The sequence below is a fragment of the Lemur catta genome, chromosome 1, assembly GCF_020740605.2.
Source record: "Lemur catta isolate mLemCat1 chromosome 1, mLemCat1.pri, whole genome shotgun sequence".
NCBI classification, from domain to species: domain Eukaryota; kingdom Metazoa; phylum Chordata; class Mammalia; order Primates; family Lemuridae; genus Lemur; species Lemur catta.
In genome coordinates, this window is record NC_059128.1 from 115266740 (window position 1) to 115286979 (window position 20240).

Below are 20240 nucleotides of genomic sequence, written 5' to 3' on the forward strand. Positions count from 1 at the left end.
AACCCAAGCCAAAGCATACATCATCTCTCTCCTCCAACCCCCATGGGCATATCATTGTGCCCTTTTTACTGAGGAGGAACACGAGGCTCAGAGAGGGCAAGTCACCTGCCCAAGTGCACACAGCTGAACAGTGGGAGAGTCCAGCTTTGACCATGGGCTGTCTGACCCCGGGGCATGTGTTCGCTCCTCTTCTGAGAGCCTCCTCCCTGGTGAGGGACATGGAATGAACAGGGAACAAGTTGTAGGTGTGGAAATTTAAAAGGGAAATCCACTTTCTGCTTCTGCTCCCCATCCTGAACCCAGCAGTTTGGTGTGATTTCTTTCAGTTTTTAAAAATTGCATATACAAGCTTTTTCAATGTATATACATTTATATACATGTAACCATTTTTTTGAGGACTCCAAACTTGTGGGCGTCAGCCTGGGCATCTCATGTGAGGCTGGAAGGGCCACTTTCAAGATGGCTCACGCTCATGGCTGGCTATCGGCTGAGGTTCTCAGTTTCTTTCACATAGGGCCTCTCCATGGGGATGCTTGGGATTCCTCTAAATATGGGAGCTGTGTCCAAGAGCATGCATTCTGGCCAGGCATGGTGGATCCACACCAGTAATCCCAGCACTCTGGGGGGCTGAAGCAGGGGGATCATTTGAGGCCAAGAGTTCAAACCAGCCTGGGAAACATAGTGAGACCCCATCTCTATAAAAATTAAAAAAAAAAAAAAAAGCCAGGCATAGTGGCATGCACCTGTAGTCCCAAATACTCAAGAGTCTGAGGTGGGAGGATTGTTTGAGCCCAGGACTTTGAAGCTGTAGCAAGGTATGATTGTGCTGCTGCACTTCAACCTGGATGACAAAGTGAGACTCTGCCTCTAAAAAAAAATAAAATAAAAAGAAGAAAAGAAAAGAAAAGAAAAAAGAGCATATATTCCAATATTCCAACAAGCCTGGAAAGAAGCTGTACGGCTTCTTATAACCTAGACTCTGAATGCCCAGAAGTCACCAAGACAGCCCAGATTGAAGGAGAGGGAAATTAGACTTCAGTTCTGTATCAGAGTTCTTCAGAGAAACAGAACCAATAAAATCAATCAATCTATCTTTATATATCACAAGATATATAACAGGTATATATTTAAAGACAAGGTCTTGCTCTGTTGCCCAAGCTGGAGTGCAGTGGTGTGATCATAGCTCACTGTAACCTCAAATTCCTGGGCTCAAGCAATCCTCCCACCTCAGCTTCCCCAGTAGCTGGGACTACAGGTGTGTGCCACCACTCCTGTCTAATTTTTTGGAGAGACAGGGTCTTGCTCTGTCGTCCAGGCTGGTCTCAACTCCTGGCCTTAAGCAATCCTCCTGTCTCAGTCTCCCAAAGTGCAGGGACTACAGGCAGAACCACTTCTCCAGGCCATATTATAGATTTATCTTAATATTTATATCTTAAGAGATTTATTTTAAGGAACTGGCTCATACAATTACGGGGCTGTGAAGTCTGTAAACTGCAGGGCAACAGGCTGCCAGACTGAAAACTCAGGCAAGAGTTAACACGCAGTCTCAAGACAGAATTGCTTCTTCTCTGAGAAACTCAGGTTTTGCTCTTATGGCCTCTCAACTGATAGTAGGATGAGACCCATTCACATCACTGAGGGTAATCTCTTCTACTTAAAGTCAACTGACTGTAGACGTTGACTATTATTAGATCTACAAAACACCTTCACAGCAACACCTAGATTAGTGTTCAACTAAATTACTGAGTTCGATAGCCTAGCCAAGTTGACACAAAAAACTAGCCATGACAACCTCTTAACAGGAGAGGCAGCAAAGAGTTGGCCACCATCTTTAATGTACCACATGGGAAGGCAGGGGGAAAAACGACCTGTTTTTATGATTCTGCTCTTCCCAATGGTCCGCTCCCCAAGTTTCCCTTCTGTGGCTTGGGGTGGTTGATGGTGGTCAGGGTGGGTTTTGTAAACAATTGTCACCCAACAAACAGAGAGAGAGAGAGGAGAAGAAAGAAGGAGAAGGAGGAAGATGAGGAGGAAAAGGAGGAGGAAATGATGAAGAAGATGAAGGAGAAGAAAGAGGAGAAGAGAGACTTCTGGGTAGGTACCCGAAGGAGATGAAATCACCACCCTGTGAAGATACGTGCACTGCCATGTTCATTGCAGCCTTATGCACAATAGCTAAGATATGGGCAAAGTCTACATACCTATCAATGGATGAACGGATAAAGAAAGTGTGGTATATTTAGACAATGAAGTATTAAGAAGAAGGTGATTTTGCCATTTGCCACACCATGGATAGACCCAAAGCACATTATGCTCAGTGAAATAAAGCCAGACAGAGAAAGAAAAATATTGCATGATCTTACTAATATGTGGAATATGATATATATATATGAATATGAGATATATATATGTTGTACCTGGACAAGATGTGCCTCCTTTAAGGCCCACAGGTTGGGGTAAGGGAGAAGAAATGGGGAAATGAAGATCAAAGGATACGAAATAATAGACCTGTAGAACAAGCAGAGAGATCTAATGTACAACATGAAGACTAAGGTTAACAAAATTGTATCAGAATAGAGATTTTTGTTAAATAAGTAGATTTTAGTTGCTTTTGTCACAAAAAGTAACTGTGATGATAGTTATAGATGATTGCATGTTAATCTACCTCACTATTGTAACCATTTTACTATCTATATGTATCCCATAACATCATGCTATAAACCTGAAATATGCACTTAACAATTTTATTTAAAAAAATGCTTGCTAGGGCCGGGCACGGTGGCTCATGTCTGTAATCCTAGCACTCTGGGAGGCGAAAGGATTGCTCGAGGCAAGGCGTTTGAGACCAGCCTGAGCAAGAGTGAGACCTCCTCTCTACCAAAAATAGAAAAATTAGCTGGGCATGGTGGTGTGAGCCTCTAGTCCCAGTTACTCAGGAGGCTGAAGCAGGAGGATTGCTTGAGCCCAGGAGTTTGAGGCTGCAGTGAGCTATGATGATGCCACGGCACTCTAGCCTGGGCAACAGAGAGAGACACTGTCTCAAAAAACAAACAAACAAACAAACAAAAAAAAAACCATTCTAAAATAGAATGTATTTATAAAGAAACAAGAGAGAAAATCAATCAGTAACATAGAGTGGCACTCCCTAGTGGTGGTTCCTAGCTGTTGTGTGTCCTCTGAATGTCTCCAGAGTTTTCCTCTGACTTTTCTGCCTTCCAATCCAGTTCGTGTGATTTTCTGTCCCCCAGGCTAGGAATTTGGTAGCTCCACCAGCTGGTCTTGCCCTCAAGGTGGCCTAAAGGGGCCTGTTGGGTTTCGCGTTCTTGATCACGTTGAATGAAACCTCAACACCTGCTTCTGGTGTGAGTTTTTATCAGTTACTGTGTGGGTCTCCGGTGTGGCTAGTTCCTGCTTCTCCTGCACTTCCTGATCAAGGTGCCCTCTAGTCTTGATTAACTCAGAACAGTGGAGGGTGGAAGCAAGAATGAGTATGTGTGTCCCGCCTGATGCTGGGTCTTTATGCTCTCGGTGCAGCTTCAGGAGGGGGTCCTTACACACAGCACACTCCTCCGTGTCATTCAGGTCTGTGCTCAATGGCCATCTCATGGGGAGCCCCTCACTGACCACCGAGCCCAGGACAGCCCCCTCAGCTACCTTCTAGCATGTCTCCCTCTGTTAATTTCCCGTAACAGAGGTGACATGTTACCACCTCCACCATGCATGACTGATTAAGCAGTCCCAGACCAGTCTAGATTCAAGGCGGAGGGAAATCAACCCCTCCTCTTGTCGAGGATAACGAGAAAGACTTCGAAGCCATCACCTTTGAGGGTCTGGGTTAGAGTCCAAGATCCTGTATTTCCGAGATGCTGCTCTGGTCCGAGGACCACATTTTGAGTATCCAGTTCTTAGAGCTCATGGCTGCAAAAGTCCCTTTCTTCCCTAAATATTTGATGAGCACCTACTATGTGCCAAGATTCAGTTTCATCTGTGCTAATGTTTAATTACTTCACTGTGTGGCTGGTGCAAGTTACTGTGGTACTCTGTTTCCTCTTCTTCCCTCCTGCTTCTACCCAGACATACCAGGGCAGCCCTGCTGCCTCTCACTTACTGCACTGGTTTGGGGAAGCCTGGCCTTACCCCAGCTTTTCTCTGGATGGATGAACCAGCCAGCAGCTGGTTCTATCCCCACAGAGAAAGAGGAGAATCTGTGTACCTCAATTTTTTGGGGGGGTGGGCTCCAGGACCCTCCAAGACCCTCTAGGATGTGAAGCTGAACCAGATAGGGTTTCAAGGCATGTGCATGGAAGGGGAAGGAAAGTTGGGGCATCTCCCCAACATTCAATTAATTGCAGGAGAAATGTCCACCCTAATTCTCTTACTCAGCAGCTCCATCCTTCAAACTCACCCTTGTCTTGGAGCCTGACCTCAGAGGGGCTAAGACGGCCCCACAGGGGAACTTGAGACTGCATCTGGACAAGATGTGCCTCCTTTAAGGCCAACATCCCATTTCCCACATGGGAAGACTGAGCCCAGGCTGGCTGGCCCTGCCCACAGTCAGAGCAAGGACGGGGAAGCAGGCTGACTCCACTCAGGGTCCCCTGGCTCTGCCTTGCCCTGCCTGGACCCCATGTGCTCACGGCCCCTCTCAGCCTCACCCACAATGCCTCCCCTCTGTCCTTGGACGCTGAGCCCAGCCTCCAAGTTTGTCCTTCCAGGTGGGCTCTTCATAGCCAGAATCTGACCCAGCAGGCAAGACTTGAACTCCTGCCACACTATGTGGCCGGGGCCAGAGGCTTTAATCTGTAATCTTCCTAGTTCTGCTCTGAGCAATGGTTCACGACGTCCTCCCAACCCACGCTTGGAGAGGGGCTTGGGAGATGGTTTGATACAAAGCTTGTCCTGGTCCTGCTTAGGCAGCACCTGGACTCTCAAGTTCATGCTTTTACCTGGCCCTGGAAGGGTGGGGACGGCTGTAAACATGGGGGCCCAGAGTCACCTTCACCCATGGTTTGAACAAGAGGTGCTGAGCTGCAAACATCTGGTTCCCACACTGTGTGTTACCGTTAGCTGGTTCCTCTTTGTACCCAACTGGTCCTGCCCTTGTGTCTTCATGTCTTGGTCCACTGCCCTGGCGGGGAGGAGGTAGCTGGGCCCGCAGGGATTGGCTGGCCCAGCCTAGCCTGACCTCCTGCAGGCAAAGGTCTCTGACCTCCAGAGACAAAGAAGTTCCAGAAGGAGGGGAGAAGAAGTTGTGTGGACAAGCTGCTCCTGGGAGAAGGTGCCCGGCTCGGGGGGCTGGGCTGGAGGGTCCTGGCCCGGGGTGAGGAGGGGCTGCCCAAGGCTGGGACAGCTCCAGGCTGCCAGCCCAGGGGACTGGTGGTTTCCTGGTAACTGAGCCCCTGGCAACCTCCCAGTGATTCAGCGGGGCCTTTCTAAACTGTAATCAGCTTTCTCTCTCCTCCTCCTCCCCCTCCTCTTCCTCCTCCCCCTCCCCCTCCTTCTCCTTCCCCTCCTCCTCCTTGTCCTCTTCATTTTCTTCTCCCTCTCACTCTGCCTCTTGCCCTGGGGTCCCTGGGTCTCCCTCCCTGCTCTCGACCCCTGCGTCCCCATCTGTGACCCCTCCTGCCCCTGCCCCACTGCACTGGCCCTGGAGCCCCCTTCCCTCCCCTGGGCCTCAGGAACCCCCCCTGCACCCGTCTGCCCTGCAGGATGCCGCAGCTGGGCCTGTCCTGGCTGGGCCTGGGGCCGGTGGCCGCCTCCCCGTGGCTGCTGCTGCTGCTGGTCGGGGCCTCCTGGCTCCTGGCCCGCGTCCTGGCCTGGACCTACGCCTTCTATGGCACCTGCAGCCGCCTCCGCTGTTTCCCGCAGCCCCCGACGCGGAGCTGGTTCTGGGGTCACCTGGGCCTGGTGAGTGTGGCAGCAGGACGGGACTGCGGTGTCAGGGCGGGTGGACGTCCCCAGGGCCGGGAAGGGGCTCAGGGAGCCGGGGCGGAGGTGGGCTGGGGTCTGGGACGGCAGAGAAGCGAGGGCGGCGGCTCACTCACGCCTCTGCTCACTGCCTCGCTGCTCTGCTGCGCCGTCCCAGGCCTCTGTCCCCCCCTTGTGCTCCCAGCCCAGCCTGCTCAGCATCCTTTTCCTGCCTGTCTTCCCACACTGGTGCACCGTGAGGGCTCCCAGGGAGGGCTGCACAGAGCGGGGACCCCCGGTGTCCCCAATTCTCCGCTGCGGGACTTGAGGCCTCCTGAGAGGCACCGTCCGGGGTCTGCCCCCTGCCTGGCCCGTGTCCTGTGTCTGCCCCTCTCTGGGCTGTGACTGCCCCACCCCCCAAACACACAGGGGCACCGCTGGCCCAGAAGACAGGTGGGGACAGTGTGCCACCCCTGCCCTTCCTGGGCAGCGTCCTCTTACCTGCTCTTCCCCACTGAGATGTCGCCATGGGCCCTGCTGTGCAGCCTGCATGGAAGTTGGCCTCTCCCTTCCCCTCTCAGGAGCCTTCCCTAACCACCCCCTCCCACACCTTGGCCTCTGACTTGGACCTGCTCTGTCCTTTGGGGGACGTGGCCCCCGTCTGTTCATTTGTAATGGCAGGGACCATGGGCGTGTCCTTAGGGAGGGTGCACGGGACACACTATGCTCAGAGCCTGTCCTGCCCCAGGTGCTCACAGGTGGGAGCTGCCTTCCTGAGGGACAGTTAGAGCTCCCCTCTGTGCTTCTGGTCTCTGCCGAGGCTGGAATGTCCCTGGTATGCAGCCTCTTCTCCTCGAAAGGAACTGACACTTGTGCGGACCAGCCAGGACGTGAAAGAATGTGGAAACCAGCCCTAGGGACACATTCTGAGGCCACACTGCTGCCTACAAGCTTCCCATATGGCTGCCCCTGGGGTGGAATCACTCCCAGGACAAGAGAATGCTTCCTCTTGAGCCAAAGTGGGCCCCTCTGTGAGCAGATGATGTGTCTTCTCCCTCTGCCCTGAAATGCACCCTGGGGACTTTGGGATAGCCCTGAGAAAAGGAGCGGGAGGAAGCAGAGATTCCCTCTACCTGTGCAGAATCTGGACACGCCGGTCACTGCAGAGGCCACCCCACCTCTGGAGGCTGCAGGGTGCCCTGCAGTGGCTCCTCCTGGGAAATGCATTCGTCAGTGTTCTCCACAGAAATAGAATCAATAGGATCGATCTATCTATCCACCCACCAACCTGTCATCTATCTACCTATCTATTAGAGAAGAGGAAATTCATGATGAGAACTGGCTCATGCATTTATGGGGGCCTAGGAGTCCCATGGCATCGCGTCTGCAAGCTGGAGACCCAGGGCGCTGAGCTGTCACTCAGTCCGAGTCCAGAGGCCTGAGCAGCTGCAGTTCTGATGTCCAAGGGCAGAGAAGGTGGATGTCCCAGCTCCGGAAGACAGAGCCAAGTCCCCTCCTCCACCTTTTTGCTCTCTCTGGGCCCCCTATGGGTTGGATGGTGCCTCCCACACTGGGGAGGGCGGATCTTCCTTCCTCAGTTTACCAGTCCAAATGCTAATCTCTTCTGGAAACTCTCAGAGACACACCCAGAAATAACATTTACCAGCTATCTGGGCAACCCTTAGCCCAGTCATGTTGGCACCTGAAATTAACCACCACAGGAGGTGACGGCTCTCCCTTGCTTACAGGTCCCCCCCACAGAGGAAGGTTTGAGGGAAGTGACTCAGCTGGTGGCCACTCACCCCCGGCTCTTTAAGCGGTGGCTGGGCCCCGTCTTTCCCCTCATCACTTTGTGCCACCCTGACTTCGTCCGGTCCGTCCTCAGTGCCTCAGGTACCATGAAGAGCTTGTGGTGGTGGCGCCGTGGCACGTCTCAGGGCTTCCAGCCCCTCCTGCCCCAAGCTGCTGTGTGGCCCCTGCAGTACCCAGGTCCCTCCCTCCTTCTGCTCCCTCAGCCACCTTCCTCTTCTCTGCATGTACTCACCAGCCCCCACCTCAGTGTCTCCTCCCTGCTCTGCCATCTGCCACCTCCACCCTGGTGTTTTGGGCACCACCAGGGCCCCAACAGGCCTAAACTCAGGAGCCCTGTCTTGGAGGAACCCCCAAGCTAGAGGAGATGGATCTGGACAGAGGAATCTCTAGCTTTGAGTGGTCAGGAATGGGCTGAGGGAGATGTCAGTGACAGCTCAATGGAGAAACAAGGTCTCTGCTGGGGCAGGCTGGAAGGCTTCCTGGAGGAGGAGTTGCCAGAGCTGGGTCTCACATGAAGAGTAGGAATTGTTTAAAGCAGGAGGCAGGGTGATGCAGTGGGGCTGGTTAGCATTCATGGCCTCCTGCCAGGGCTGGCATCAACCTTGTCAGTCTCCAGGCCCAGAGCAATGAGGAGGACATGTGGCTGGTGGAGGGTATGTTCTTGGCATGACTGAGGAACAGTCTGGGTCACACCTGGCCCATGTCTGGGACATTAAAGGGACCATATTTAAATTCTATCTGGGGCCCATGTGTGGAGCACACTGAGGTCATGTCAGACCATCTCAGGTCTATGTTAGAGAATCTAGTGTCATGCTAGGGGTAGTCATGTATTTAGTAGTCATGTCAGGACATGTTAACACGTGTGAGGGCCATGTCACATATCCCAGATCCATGCAGAAGTCAGAGGGTTCTGGGGCAGATAGAATGTCCTAGGTCCCTCTAAAGGCATTTTGTAGAGCTTTGAGCTATGCTCATGTATTGCAGAACATGGTGGACCATGTGGGAGCCATGTCAAGGCATCATGGGGCATGTTGTGTCATGTTAGGGCATGTCATCACTCTACTGTGCTTCTGTGGCCTGGTCTGGCCTCCTCCTCTCCCCTGTCCTTCCTGCTTCGTCTGCCCTTGGCCCCCTTCCTGCTATGCTGGGCTTGGAGGGGAAAGTGCAAACCCCTGGCTGGGGACTTCCCCCCCAGTCCTCCCTGCCCCCGCTCCATGTCCCCTGACGGTCCTCATTCATGTCAGCTGCTGTTGCACCGAAGGACGTGATCTTCTACAGTTTCCTGAAGCCCTGGCTGGGTGAGTAACTGCAGGTGAATGGGGGTGGGGACAAGCTTGTGGGGACAGGAGAAGGCACTTCCCTTGCCCACTGCCCTTGGCTGCCCTACTAGGGGATGGGATCCTGCTGAGCACCGGTGACAAGTGGAGCCGCCACCATCACATGCTGACACCCGCCTTCCATTTCAACATCCTGAAGCCCTATGTGAAGATTTTCAACAAGAGTGTGAACATCATGCATGTGAGTTCCTTGACCCCAGGGTCCCGGCAGAAGCCTCTGGAAAGGTGGAGCGGCCTCAGACAGATCTGATTTGGAGTTTTGGCTCTGCTGAGTGGCTTTGGGGTCATTGCTCTTCCTCTCTAAGTCGTGGTTTCCTCATCTGTAAAATGGGATAATAATCTCTACTTAAAAGGAGGTCAAGGTGATGTAATGGAGTCCTGTCTCTGGCACATAGTAGGTCCTCAGACAATATCAGTTTCTATGTTTCTGTCACACAAGCCTTGTGAGCTCAAGAGAGCAATGACAAAGATTGCATACTAGCTATTGCTGCACACAAACCACTTCCAAACTCATTAGTTTAAAGCAACACAGGTTCATGGTTGCTAACATGTCCCTGGGATAGTGGGCTGGTTCTTGTGGATGTGGAAGGGGTCACTCGGGGTGTGTGATCAGCTGCGGGTCAGGTGGAAGCTTTGCTGACCCTGGCTCAGTCTGTCACCTGTGTGGGGCTCGGCCGGCATCAGGCTGATCTAGGATGGCCTCAGCTGGGACAGCTGGACTTTCCTCATGCGAGTCTCTCCCTCCAGAAGGGATCCCAGGGCTGTTCACATGGCAGGGACAGGGCTCCAAGGAGTGAGAGGAGGCTGCAATGCCTGTTGGGGCTTAGGTTTATTAATTACTATCTCATCATTTTTAGGCCAGTGTCCTGGCTGACAAAAACCTCTAGTCCATCGCAGAATCAAAGTGGGGTAAATAGGCTCCATGTCTTAAAGGAATTGTTGATAAATCACATAGCAAAGTGTGCAGGCACAGGAAGAAGTGAAGAACTGGGGTTTAGGCATTTGCGAAGTGCCTACGATTTTTTTTTTTTTTTTTTTTTTTTACTGGTAAGTGGAGAAGTCAGCTTGTTGGGTTATGCGGATTCTCCTCCATGACACCATACTCCAGGGTCAGCTACAGCAAGCAGCATGTGACTCTTGTTCATTTGCATTTGTCCCTAAGCCACTCAAATCCCATCGGGTTAACAGGCGGGCTTTACAGATGCCTGCTCATGTGGTATATTACATTACAGAGGAGGAGCATTAGCTTCAGGGAACCTGCTTTTATAGCAAGCGGAAACAAACCTGATGTGGATTTAGAACAACCTTACCCCTCAAGGTTGTTCTCTGCAAACACAAGTCTGAGAAATGGCCCAGGTTGAGAACATTGGGGCTTTGCATTCTTGGCATGCCCCGCAAGGATGCTCAGGGCCCATGGAGGAAGTACCTGTCCCAACGTAGGGATATTTTTGTAATCAATAAAAACAAGGAAAACCAACATTCATTGAGCACTCACCATGTGCCAGAAACAAGGCTGTGTGCTGATTCCAAATGGTACATGTTGTCTGATTTAATTTTCACAACCCTATGAGGTAGAGATGACTGTGACGGCCACATGATGGATGATGAAACTGAGGGTCAGAGAGGTCAGGGAGCTTGCCCAAGTTCAACCAGCTAGTAAGTGAGCTAGGAGTGGTGGAGCAGGGGTCCCAGTCTGGTTTATCTGGCAACAAAGCAGATCAACTTAACTGTTTCTAAAGATTTGACAGGTGGAACCTAGAGGAGGGAAATGGGCACTCACAGCATAGGAGGCAGAGCTGGAACTTGAGTTCAGGTCCTGACTCCCAGCCTTGGGGTCTTCATCTCCTAATAGTAACAGCTTCCTCTCCCACCCAACTCTGGTCCTCCCTAGGGGTGGGTGCCTGGGGCAGAGGACCAGGAGGCTGGTTCTGGGGGAGTCTATCCTGATGGTTGGGGTTGGGGAGGGGCTCAAGGAATCCAGGGCTTAACCCCAGCTCTGTGCCCTTCTCTGGCCAGGCCAAGTGGCAGCACCTGGCCTCCGAGGGCAGTGCCCATCTGGACATGTTTGAGCACATCAGCCTCATGACCTTGGACAGTCTGCAGAAATGTGTCTTCAGCTTCGACAGCCATTGTCAGGAGTGAGTTCTTGCCCAGGGCCTGGGAACTTGGGCACGGACCCAAGTGGGTAGGTGGAGGAGGAAGTCCTCACCAGGGCAATTAGAAAGCCTTTCTGGAGTAGGTGGATCATAGCTGGGCATTGAAGGACAGGGAGGGGAAGAGAGAAAGAGCAGTTCTTCCAGGTAGGCGGAACTGTGTCTCAAGGCAGGGAGGCGAGGACAAGCAGAGCATGTGCTATTGCCTTTAAAGAGACACCTTGGCAGTGAGGGCGGAGGGTCGGCCCTGGCTAGGTCTTAAGGACATTGACAGCCAGGCAGAGGGGTAGGAATTTTGTCCTGAGGTTCCCAGGGAGCCACGGAAGGTGTTTGAGCAGATGAGTGTCTTGGTCAGAGCTGAGCTTGGACATCTGGCTCTATAGAGGATTGACTGTCATGTAGACATGAGGATTAGGACCGTGGAGAGGAGGAGGTCTGAGCTCGGTGGAGAAGATGGGGAAGTTTTGGGAGAAACTGAGGAAGAATGGGCGGGACTGGATGTTGCATAAGAAAGAGAGAAAGTGAGCATGATGCCCAAGCTCTGCCCTGGGGACCTGGACATGAGGCAGCTCACAGAGAGTGGGAGGTGGAGAGAGAAGTGGGCGTGAGGCACCGTCTTCTGGATGGAACGTGGTCCTGGGGTTATGGCTGGGAGATGCTCCCAGGGATTCGTGTGTGTCACGGAGCTGCTGCTTCTCTTTTCCCCGGTCCCGCAGGAATCCCAGTGAATATATCGCAGCCATCTCGGAGCTCAGTGCTCTCATAGTGAAAAGAAATCGGCAACTCTTCCTGCACGTGGACTTCCTGTACTACCTCACTCCCGATGGGTGGCGCTTCCGCAGGGCCTGTGACCTGGTGCATGACTTCACAGACGCCATCATCCAGGAGCGGCGCCGCACCCTTGAGAGCCAGGGTGTTGATGACTTCCTCAAAGCCAAGGCCAAGTCCAAGACTTTGGACTTCATTAATGTGCTCCTACTGGCCAAGGTGGGCCTCTCTGGGATCCCAGAGGTAGAATGGACCTTGATTTCAAATGTCAGATTGAGGAACTTGGGCTTAATTCAGAAGGCGCTGGGGAGCTATGGATGGTGCTTGAGGAATGGAGGGCCAAATCAGATACATTTTTGAGGCAACTCTATAGAAGTTTGCTTAGGGGGAGGAAAACAGGAGGTGGGAGAACAGGGAGGAAGCCTGTGGGGCAGATCTGGAGATGACAAGGGCAGCATCCTGCTTGGATGATGGGTCTTCAGGGAGTGTTTTAGGATAGACTCAGGTGCCCTCAGAGCTGACGTGATTCGGGGGTTTTGGCTTCTGTCTCCAGGATGAAGATGGGAAGGAGTTGTCAGATGAGGACATACGAGCAGAGGCTGATACCTTCATGTTTGGGGGTGAGGGTCCCAGTGTGGAACTACAGTGGGGACAGGGGTCTCTCCATCCCAGGGATGCGGTGGGTGGACCCTGGATCACTCCATTCTGCCCATCCTCCCCCACCCCTCATCCTCCCTGAGAGCCTCAATGTAGGGCGCTGTCCACACCCTGGTGCTGGAGCAGCCCAGAGACTCAAGCCTGCCTGGCTGCCCCTCAGGCCATGACACCACGGCCAGTGGTCTCTCCTGGGTCCTGTACAACCTTGCGAGGCACCCGGAACACCAGGAGCGCTGCCGGCAGGAGGTGCGGGAGCTGCTGAGGGACTGTGAGCCTATGGAGATTGAATGGTGAGTGCAGGTCCTCATGGCCTGTTCCTGAGCCTGTTATCATTGGCTCTGCTGCCAGGTGGGGAAGCGGGAAGATGGTTTTTGCTGACTCTGCCATTATTGCCTAGTGGCAATAGGTGCAGAGCCCAGAAGCAGGGCCTGGTACCCCGCCTGGCTAGCAAGAGAAAGCTTGCAGGCTTATGGGAAGAAAGTTCTGGGAGTCCATAGTTATTGCCCCAATGACTTGCTACGTGACATTAGTACAATCAAGTCTTTTTTCTAAACTCATTTCTTCTTTGTAAATGGGACACATTTCTACCCAACAGGGCTTCTTGGAGATTTAGTGACAATGTGTATAAAACATATGCCGCCCAGCATGTATGCAGTAAATAAACTGCTCCTCCCACCCCCTGGCTTTTCTGTCTACAGTTGCATTTTTCCCCCAAGACTTCACTCTTTTTGGTTTTTGCGCTTGCCTCTAATTCCCACATTATAGTCTGTTCCACGGATTCACAGAGATCTTAGTGGGTAAAGGGCACCCGTCTCTTCATTCAGTAAGCACATCCACATTGCCTGCCCTTTCCTGATGTAGTGTCCAGTCCCGTCTTAATTCTACATGGGCTAGGCTGGGGCAGGAGGCAAAGCAGGAGAGGCTGGGGAGGGAAGCAGTGAGTACAAACCCACCACGCTGGGCGTGGGGACAGGGCAGCGCTTCCACTCAAGGGGACAGCCATGCAAAGGCCAGGGTGGAAGCATCCCCGAGGGAGCCTGGTGTGTTTGGGGAAGTAAAAGTGTCTAAATCCTTGTGAAATGCACAGTGTGAGGCACAGGGAGGGACTCCGGGTGAGGCTGGAGCTGGCAATGGAAGCCCCTCTTGGAATGCTGTGGAAACCATGTAAAGAGATTGGGATTTAGGCCGGGTGCAGTGGCTCACACCTATAATCCTAGCACTTTGGGAGGCCGAGGTGGGAGGATCACTTCAGGTCAGAAGTTCGAGACCAGCCTGAGCAAGAGTGAGACCCCATCTCTACTAAAAATAGAAAAAAATAGCCAGGTGTGATGGTGTGCACCTGTGGTCCCAGCTACTCAGGAGGCTGAGGCAGGAGGATCACTTGAGCCCAGGAGTTTGAGGTTGTGGTGAGCTATGATCATGTCACTGTACTCTCGCTGGGGTGACAGAGAGAGACTCGGTCTCAAAAAAAAAAAGAAAGAAAGAAAGAAAGAAAGGGAGATTGGACTTCAACCTGAGGTGTGCCAGTTCCAGTCTGTTGTGAAGTTGATATGAGATCAAAGGTAAATGTGAGCAGAGAAGATGCTGTTAGGGAGGTCAGACATGATCAGGCACTAGCAAATGTTCATGCTCAGTCATTGGCTGGGGCCTGTCCAGGACACTGTGGCCTTGGTTGAATGGTGCAGCAGAACTTGAAGACCCTGTAGCTGGGGGCTGGCAGCTCATTGCACTTCTTGCAGCTGGACAGCATTTTTTTTTTCTTGAAGAGAGTTCCATGACTAACATAGGAGGCCAATGGGGAGCCACGGGAGATGTTTGAGCAGGGGAGGTCCAGGTCAGATCGCAGTATCAGAAATATCTTTCTGTGTCTACAAGGGGGAAAAGTGGAGGGGATGAGTTGGGAGCTGTGAGTCCAGGGGGTACATTCTGGTCCAAGGGCTGAGGGACGGAGAGGAGACATTGGACCAGACAAACACTTTGGAGGTATTACCATGAACCTCAAGGCTTTGCTAAGCACAGCTGTCCTGTTTTTGTGCTGCCCTCACCTTCAAAAAATTATGCACTTGGTAAATATTGAAACAGTACAAAAGGGTTATGATGAATATAAGCTTCCCTCTTGTGCCAGCACCCCAACCCCATTCCTGCCTTCATGGCGTCCTGTGTCCTTCCAGTGTTCCGTCTCTACCCACGTTCGTCTGCTCAGTCTGTCTTCCCTCGTGCATCCGTTCACTCTCTCTGTTTCTGCACAACTAGGAGTATACACAGAGCGCTCAGGTATGTTCACTGACAATATAGCTTTAGGATGTTTTCAGTTTTCCAGCATGAAGTTTGAAAAATTAGTTTTGAATTGAAAAGACAATCAGAGGAACAAGTTTTATTTTCCATTTTCACAAAAGAAAACATTACAGGAAAGATTAAGTTCACCATTGTTATCCTCTCCTTCAAGCCTAATCTTATCTGTTTCATTTGTTGTAAGCCCTTCCAGACCTTTCCCTTGGCAATATAGTCTACATATATATATGTATATATTGTCATTTGTTCTTTTCTCTCAATGAGTGTCTGGGAGCTCCTCCTTTCTGCGTGCTACGTACCAGTCCTCAGTTTACCCAGCTCACCCCTCTGTTGAGGACGTTTATGTAAACATTTTCAATTATAATAGATATTGCCAAATTGCCTGTTAGTATCTCTCTACTGATTTAGCCCCCAGTTTGTGATAGGACTAGTGATCTCTGGTTCCTCCTTTCTGCTAGTTGTATAAGATACCATCATACTGGTGCAGCATAATTTATGAAAACATCTCTCCATTGATGGACATTTGGATAGTTCTGAGCCTTTTGCTGTAAGAAATACGATGCAGTGAACATCTGCGTATGCTGATCATGGCTTAGACGTGTGAGTACCATTGAAGAACAAATTCCTAGAAGTACAGTTGCTGAATCAAAGATCACTTGAGTTTTATAGTTCAATAGCTCTTGGAAAATCCACTCCTACACACAGATTTTCAGAATACCCATTTCCTCATATCCTTCCCAACAATTTTCTGTATGAAACTTTAAAACATCTGCCAATCTAATGGGTGCAATATAAGACTTTGCTGTTTTAATGAATGTCACTTTAAATATGAGTAAAGTTGAGTATTGTGTTCACCATGCAGTTTTCTTTTTCTGTGAAGTGTCAGTTTGCATAATTTTCCCTTCTTACTTTGGGGTTTTCTAGTTTTTTTCCTTACCAATTTATAAAATCTCTCTACATATTAAGAAAATTATTTATTTTCTCCATTATGCAAAATTCTTCCTTGGATTGTCTTTGTATGTTTGGTTTTGGCTTATTTATTTTGGTTTGGTTCACTTATTTATAGTCAAATTTATCAATTCTGTCATTTACAGCTTCTGGTTTTGTTTTTCCTAAAAAACCATGCTTAGAAAAGCTTTCATATTCTAATAATAAAGTGTAAAACTGTTGTGTGCTTTCCTGTAATGTGTTTATGTATTTAAAAAATATTTTATTTAATATTTTATTAATTGATTATATTTAATACCTTTCCCCTATGAAATCTATGTTGGAATAAGTACTGAGGTAGGAATCTATTTTTTTTCTCAAAATGGCTAATGCATTATCTCAAAAGAATGTAATGTCTATTTTGTACTTGTCCTATGATTTTAAATAATAGCAGATTCACAATAAGCTAAATTTATGTATAAATTCGAGTTTGCTCCTGGATTCTAGTCCGTTCCATTTATCTATTAGTCATACATAAGCACCAAGAATCTTTGTTATCACACTTTTAAAAACATTTTCGTATTTGATCAAAGTGGTCCTGTCTCATTAGTTTGCTTTTACAGTATTTTCTGAGTTCTTACTTTTCCATTTGAACTGTATAATCAGGTTGACCACTTCGAAAATACTCTTGAAACTTTTGATTAATTCGTCTTTTGACCTCAGCTGTCAAGAGGAGAGTTTACTGCACTCCTCTGTTCATGGTCTGTTCTACTCATTTTTCCATGCAATTCTTATTTCTTCCAATTTAATCCCAATACCCCACTTCCAGCACTGCAACAATATGTTTTAATGAGATAGAGCCCTTTATTTGTAAAATTTATTGTTGGGGGGCATGTATTTTAAAATTCCAAATATGTTGCTACATCACAGATCTTGTGTTGGTTCTTAAAATTTTCAGAAATGGAGCACTGTGAGTTTTTCAGCCATTCATGGTTCTAAGTACAACTAGTTTATTGCTTAAACCATCCTATGATTCTTTCCTCCCCCACCCCTTAGCGCTGGATCCCTTGGATGCTTCCGTCTCTCCAGTGCAATGAACATCTTTGTACATGTCTCTTTGTCTCCGTGTCTGAGGATCTCTCCGGGATCCATACGTGGAAGCCAGCTTGCTGGACCATAAACACAACGTGGTCTGTCCTTGACCGTGCACTGGCAGTTGCCCTGCAGAATGGCAGCTCCTGTCCACACCACCGTCAGTGCATGAGTTTCCTCTACCCCTATCCTCAGCTAACCCTTAGCATTACCTTCCTTGCTAACTCTTGCTGGAATAGATGCAATGTGACGTGTCATTGTTAGACAATTTTCATTTCCCTGATAACAAGCAACTTTGAGCACTTCCTAATATATCTCCTATTTGGGCTTCCCTAAGTTCTTGGGTCATATTCTTTGCCGACTTTTCTGTTGGTTCACCTGTCCTTTTTCTTGTTGATTTGCAGGAATATCTTACCTATTCAAGACATTGTTCTAGAGCTATATATTTATGGTAAATATCTCCTTTGAATCTCTCATCAGAATGTAATTTGCTCTATGGTTTCTTTTATTGCACAGAAATTCTTAATTTTCATGTATATTTTTTGTTTGATATTTCTGCTTGTGCTTTTGGGGTATTAAGAATTGCTACTCCTAGGTCACAAAAATATCTCTTATGTTATCTTATTTTAACTTTGTAGTTTTACCTTTCTCATCTAGGAAGAGACTCCACCCTGTATACAGAGTAGACAAGCATCTGGTCTTTTTGTGGCCACATTGCCAACTGTCTGAACACCTTCCACCAAGTATCCATTGCCCAGGGACCCTCCTTTACGAGATGTTAAGTTTTCACCTATCACATGCCTGACGGAAAGCTCTCTACTCTGTTCCATGGACCTGTTCTTCTGTTCTTGTAGCAGTACCACAGACTTCAAAACATTGTTTTTTTTGTCAATTTTAGTATAACGCTATGCCTTTGTTATAGGTCTTAATATGTGGTGGATTGTGTTTCCTTTCTTGGATCTTTTATTTTTAAATTGATCTAACTCTAGCCAAGGCTTGTTTTTTCCAATCAGAATAAGGATGTCAAATTCTAAAGAAAAATGCAGCCTGATATTGATTGGATTGTGTTGAATATATTGATTATTTTAGAAAGAATTGACACTTTTATAATATTAGGTTCATTTCACCCTAGAGTGGGAAGTGGACTTTACTTATTCAAATAAACTTATAAGCCCTCTTGGAGAGTCCCGCCCACCCTGGCTTTTGTTAGTTTATTTTGTAATTTTTAAAACGTTTTCATGCAGATGCATTAACACTTTTAAGGATGCTCTTTACTTGTGTTTTGCTTTTGCTTGTATTTTGCTAAAATTACCAGGCCAAGTTTTCTTCTAGTGCTTTTGTGAGTTTCATTTTCTGACGCTTACATCCCTGATTCTTCCGGAGTTAATTTTGTTGTATGACTCAGGGTCAGAGGGAGGTGAGAGGGTCTCACGGGGCAGGGGTAGGGCTGTGTTCGCTCCCTGGATAATCGTTGGGGTGCTCCTTAGGGAGGACCTGGCCCAGCTGCCCTTCTTGACCATGTGCGTCAAAGAGAGTCTGCGGCTGCACCCCCCAGTCACTGCCATCTCCCGCCGCTGCACCAAGGACATTGTGCTCCCAGATGGCCGGGTCATCCCCAAAGGTACCCACAGTGGCAGGGGGAGGAGGCTCCTGGGCAGGGTGGTGGTCCCATCAGGCAGCTTGGACCTTGTCCTGACTGTCCCCTCCTGCCAACAGGGAACGTCTGTACCATCAGCATCTTTGGGATTCATCACAACCCGTCAGTCTGGTCGGACCCTGAGGTGCTGCCCCTCCCCCCTTCTCCATCCTGGGAGCTGGTGAGGGGGAGGGGTCCTGACTGGTGAAATCAGACACCCCCTGTACTGTGCCCACATCTGTCTTTTCTGGGGGTGGCTGTGATTCCTGAGAGACCCCTCTCAGCAGCTCTATCTTGCCCCGTCCCCAGGTCTATGACCCCTTCCGCTTCGACCCAGAAAACCCCCAGAACAGCTCACCTCTGGCGTTTATTCCCTTCTCGGCAGGGCCCAGGTGAGGCCAGCGGGGGTCTGAGGTGGGAGGAGATGAGGGTGGTAAACCTGGTGGCAACCTGGTCAGAGACTTGACTGTGGGGCGGTGTGTTTCCGGGGTTCAGGGATTTAAATAAGATCCCGGGAACAAGGGTGTGCTCAGAGTCCACTCCCCTGCCTGCTGGTCTGAGTTAGGGGCTGGGGACTGGGCCAGGATCCTGGGACATGCAAGGCCACGTGGGGGTCCCACGGAAGCTTACGGCCCTGTCTTGTTCTCAAATTGATCCAGGTGGGGTGGGGGTCCCGGGGCAGGTTCCAGGCGTGATGGGGCCCGGATGGGGGTCCTGGGTGCCATCACTGTCCCCACCTCCACCCCCAGGAACTGCATTGGGCAGACCTTCGCCATGACCGAGATGAAGGTGGTCCTGGCGCTCACGCTGCTGCGCTTCCGCGTCCTGCCCCACGACACGGAGCCGCGCAGGAAGCCGGAGCTGATCCTCCGAGCTGAGGGCGGCCTCTGGCTGCGGGTGGAGCCGCTCAGCGGAGACCTGCAGTGACCCACCGTGGCCAGGTCTGGGAGCCTGCCGAGCCCACCCACCTGCCTTTGCAGATTCCCAGGAATGCACCTGCTGTCACTTGTGCCTGAGCCTCACCCAGAGCCAGCAGGGGGCGCGCGGGGACTGCAGGCACCTGCAGGTGGGACTGGCTGGTGGAGGCGGGGTGGCGTCCCTGAGCCCAGGAGCCTGAGTCACTCTCTGGCTGAACACAGGGCTCCCACACTGATGGTGGGTTCTCCCAGAGTCCAAGGGTAGACTTTTTTCTGTGGGCCAGAGGGAGACATGGGAGGTGTTTGAGCAGGAGAAAGACCAGGATTAAAGAGGGATATAAGAGGCAGGTTTGAGGCTCTTGAGTCGCAGAAGCAAACCCACAGAGGCATTACACTTCTACTACCCTGACCTTGTGTCTGATCTAAAACACCCAGTCTTTTCTCTCCTAAGTTTTCTTCACTGTGTTTCTATGGTTACTAAAGTACTATGTTTATTAAACATAATCAGCCTGGCTACTTTATAGTGTGTGTCTGATCATTGCAGTATCTGTGTCTATTATATTGCCTGTTGTTTCTGCTGGTTTTCACTCATGGGGTCAGTGATTTTTGTCTGTCTGGTTATCTTTGCCTTGGTATTGGCTGTCATATTTGAAATTATATTTTTACAATTTGAATTATGTTAAAAGAAGTTAAAGGCTTGTGGGGTGCAAGGTCACTAAGCCAGTTTAAATTTAAGCTGAAA

General features: G+C 50.0%; 1 protein-coding gene across 1 annotated transcript; it reads left to right on the forward strand.

Moving 5' to 3' along the window:
• The first annotated feature begins 5632 nt into the window (after positions 1-5632).
• Positions 5633-20002, forward strand: LOC123636956 (cytochrome P450 4F2-like). Its single transcript, XM_045549700.1, has 13 exons — positions 5633-5907; positions 7656-7800; positions 8964-9017; positions 9110-9237; positions 11073-11194; positions 11926-12196; positions 12531-12597; positions 12795-12924; positions 15604-15609; positions 18418-18566; positions 18662-18726; positions 18891-18973; positions 19331-20002. Exons 1-13 carry the CDS (start codon positions 5710-5712, stop codon positions 19506-19508), a joined length of 1596 nt encoding a protein of 531 aa, XP_045405656.1. The 5' UTR covers positions 5633-5709; the 3' UTR covers positions 19509-20002.
• The last annotated feature ends 238 nt before the right edge of the window (positions 20003-20240 follow it).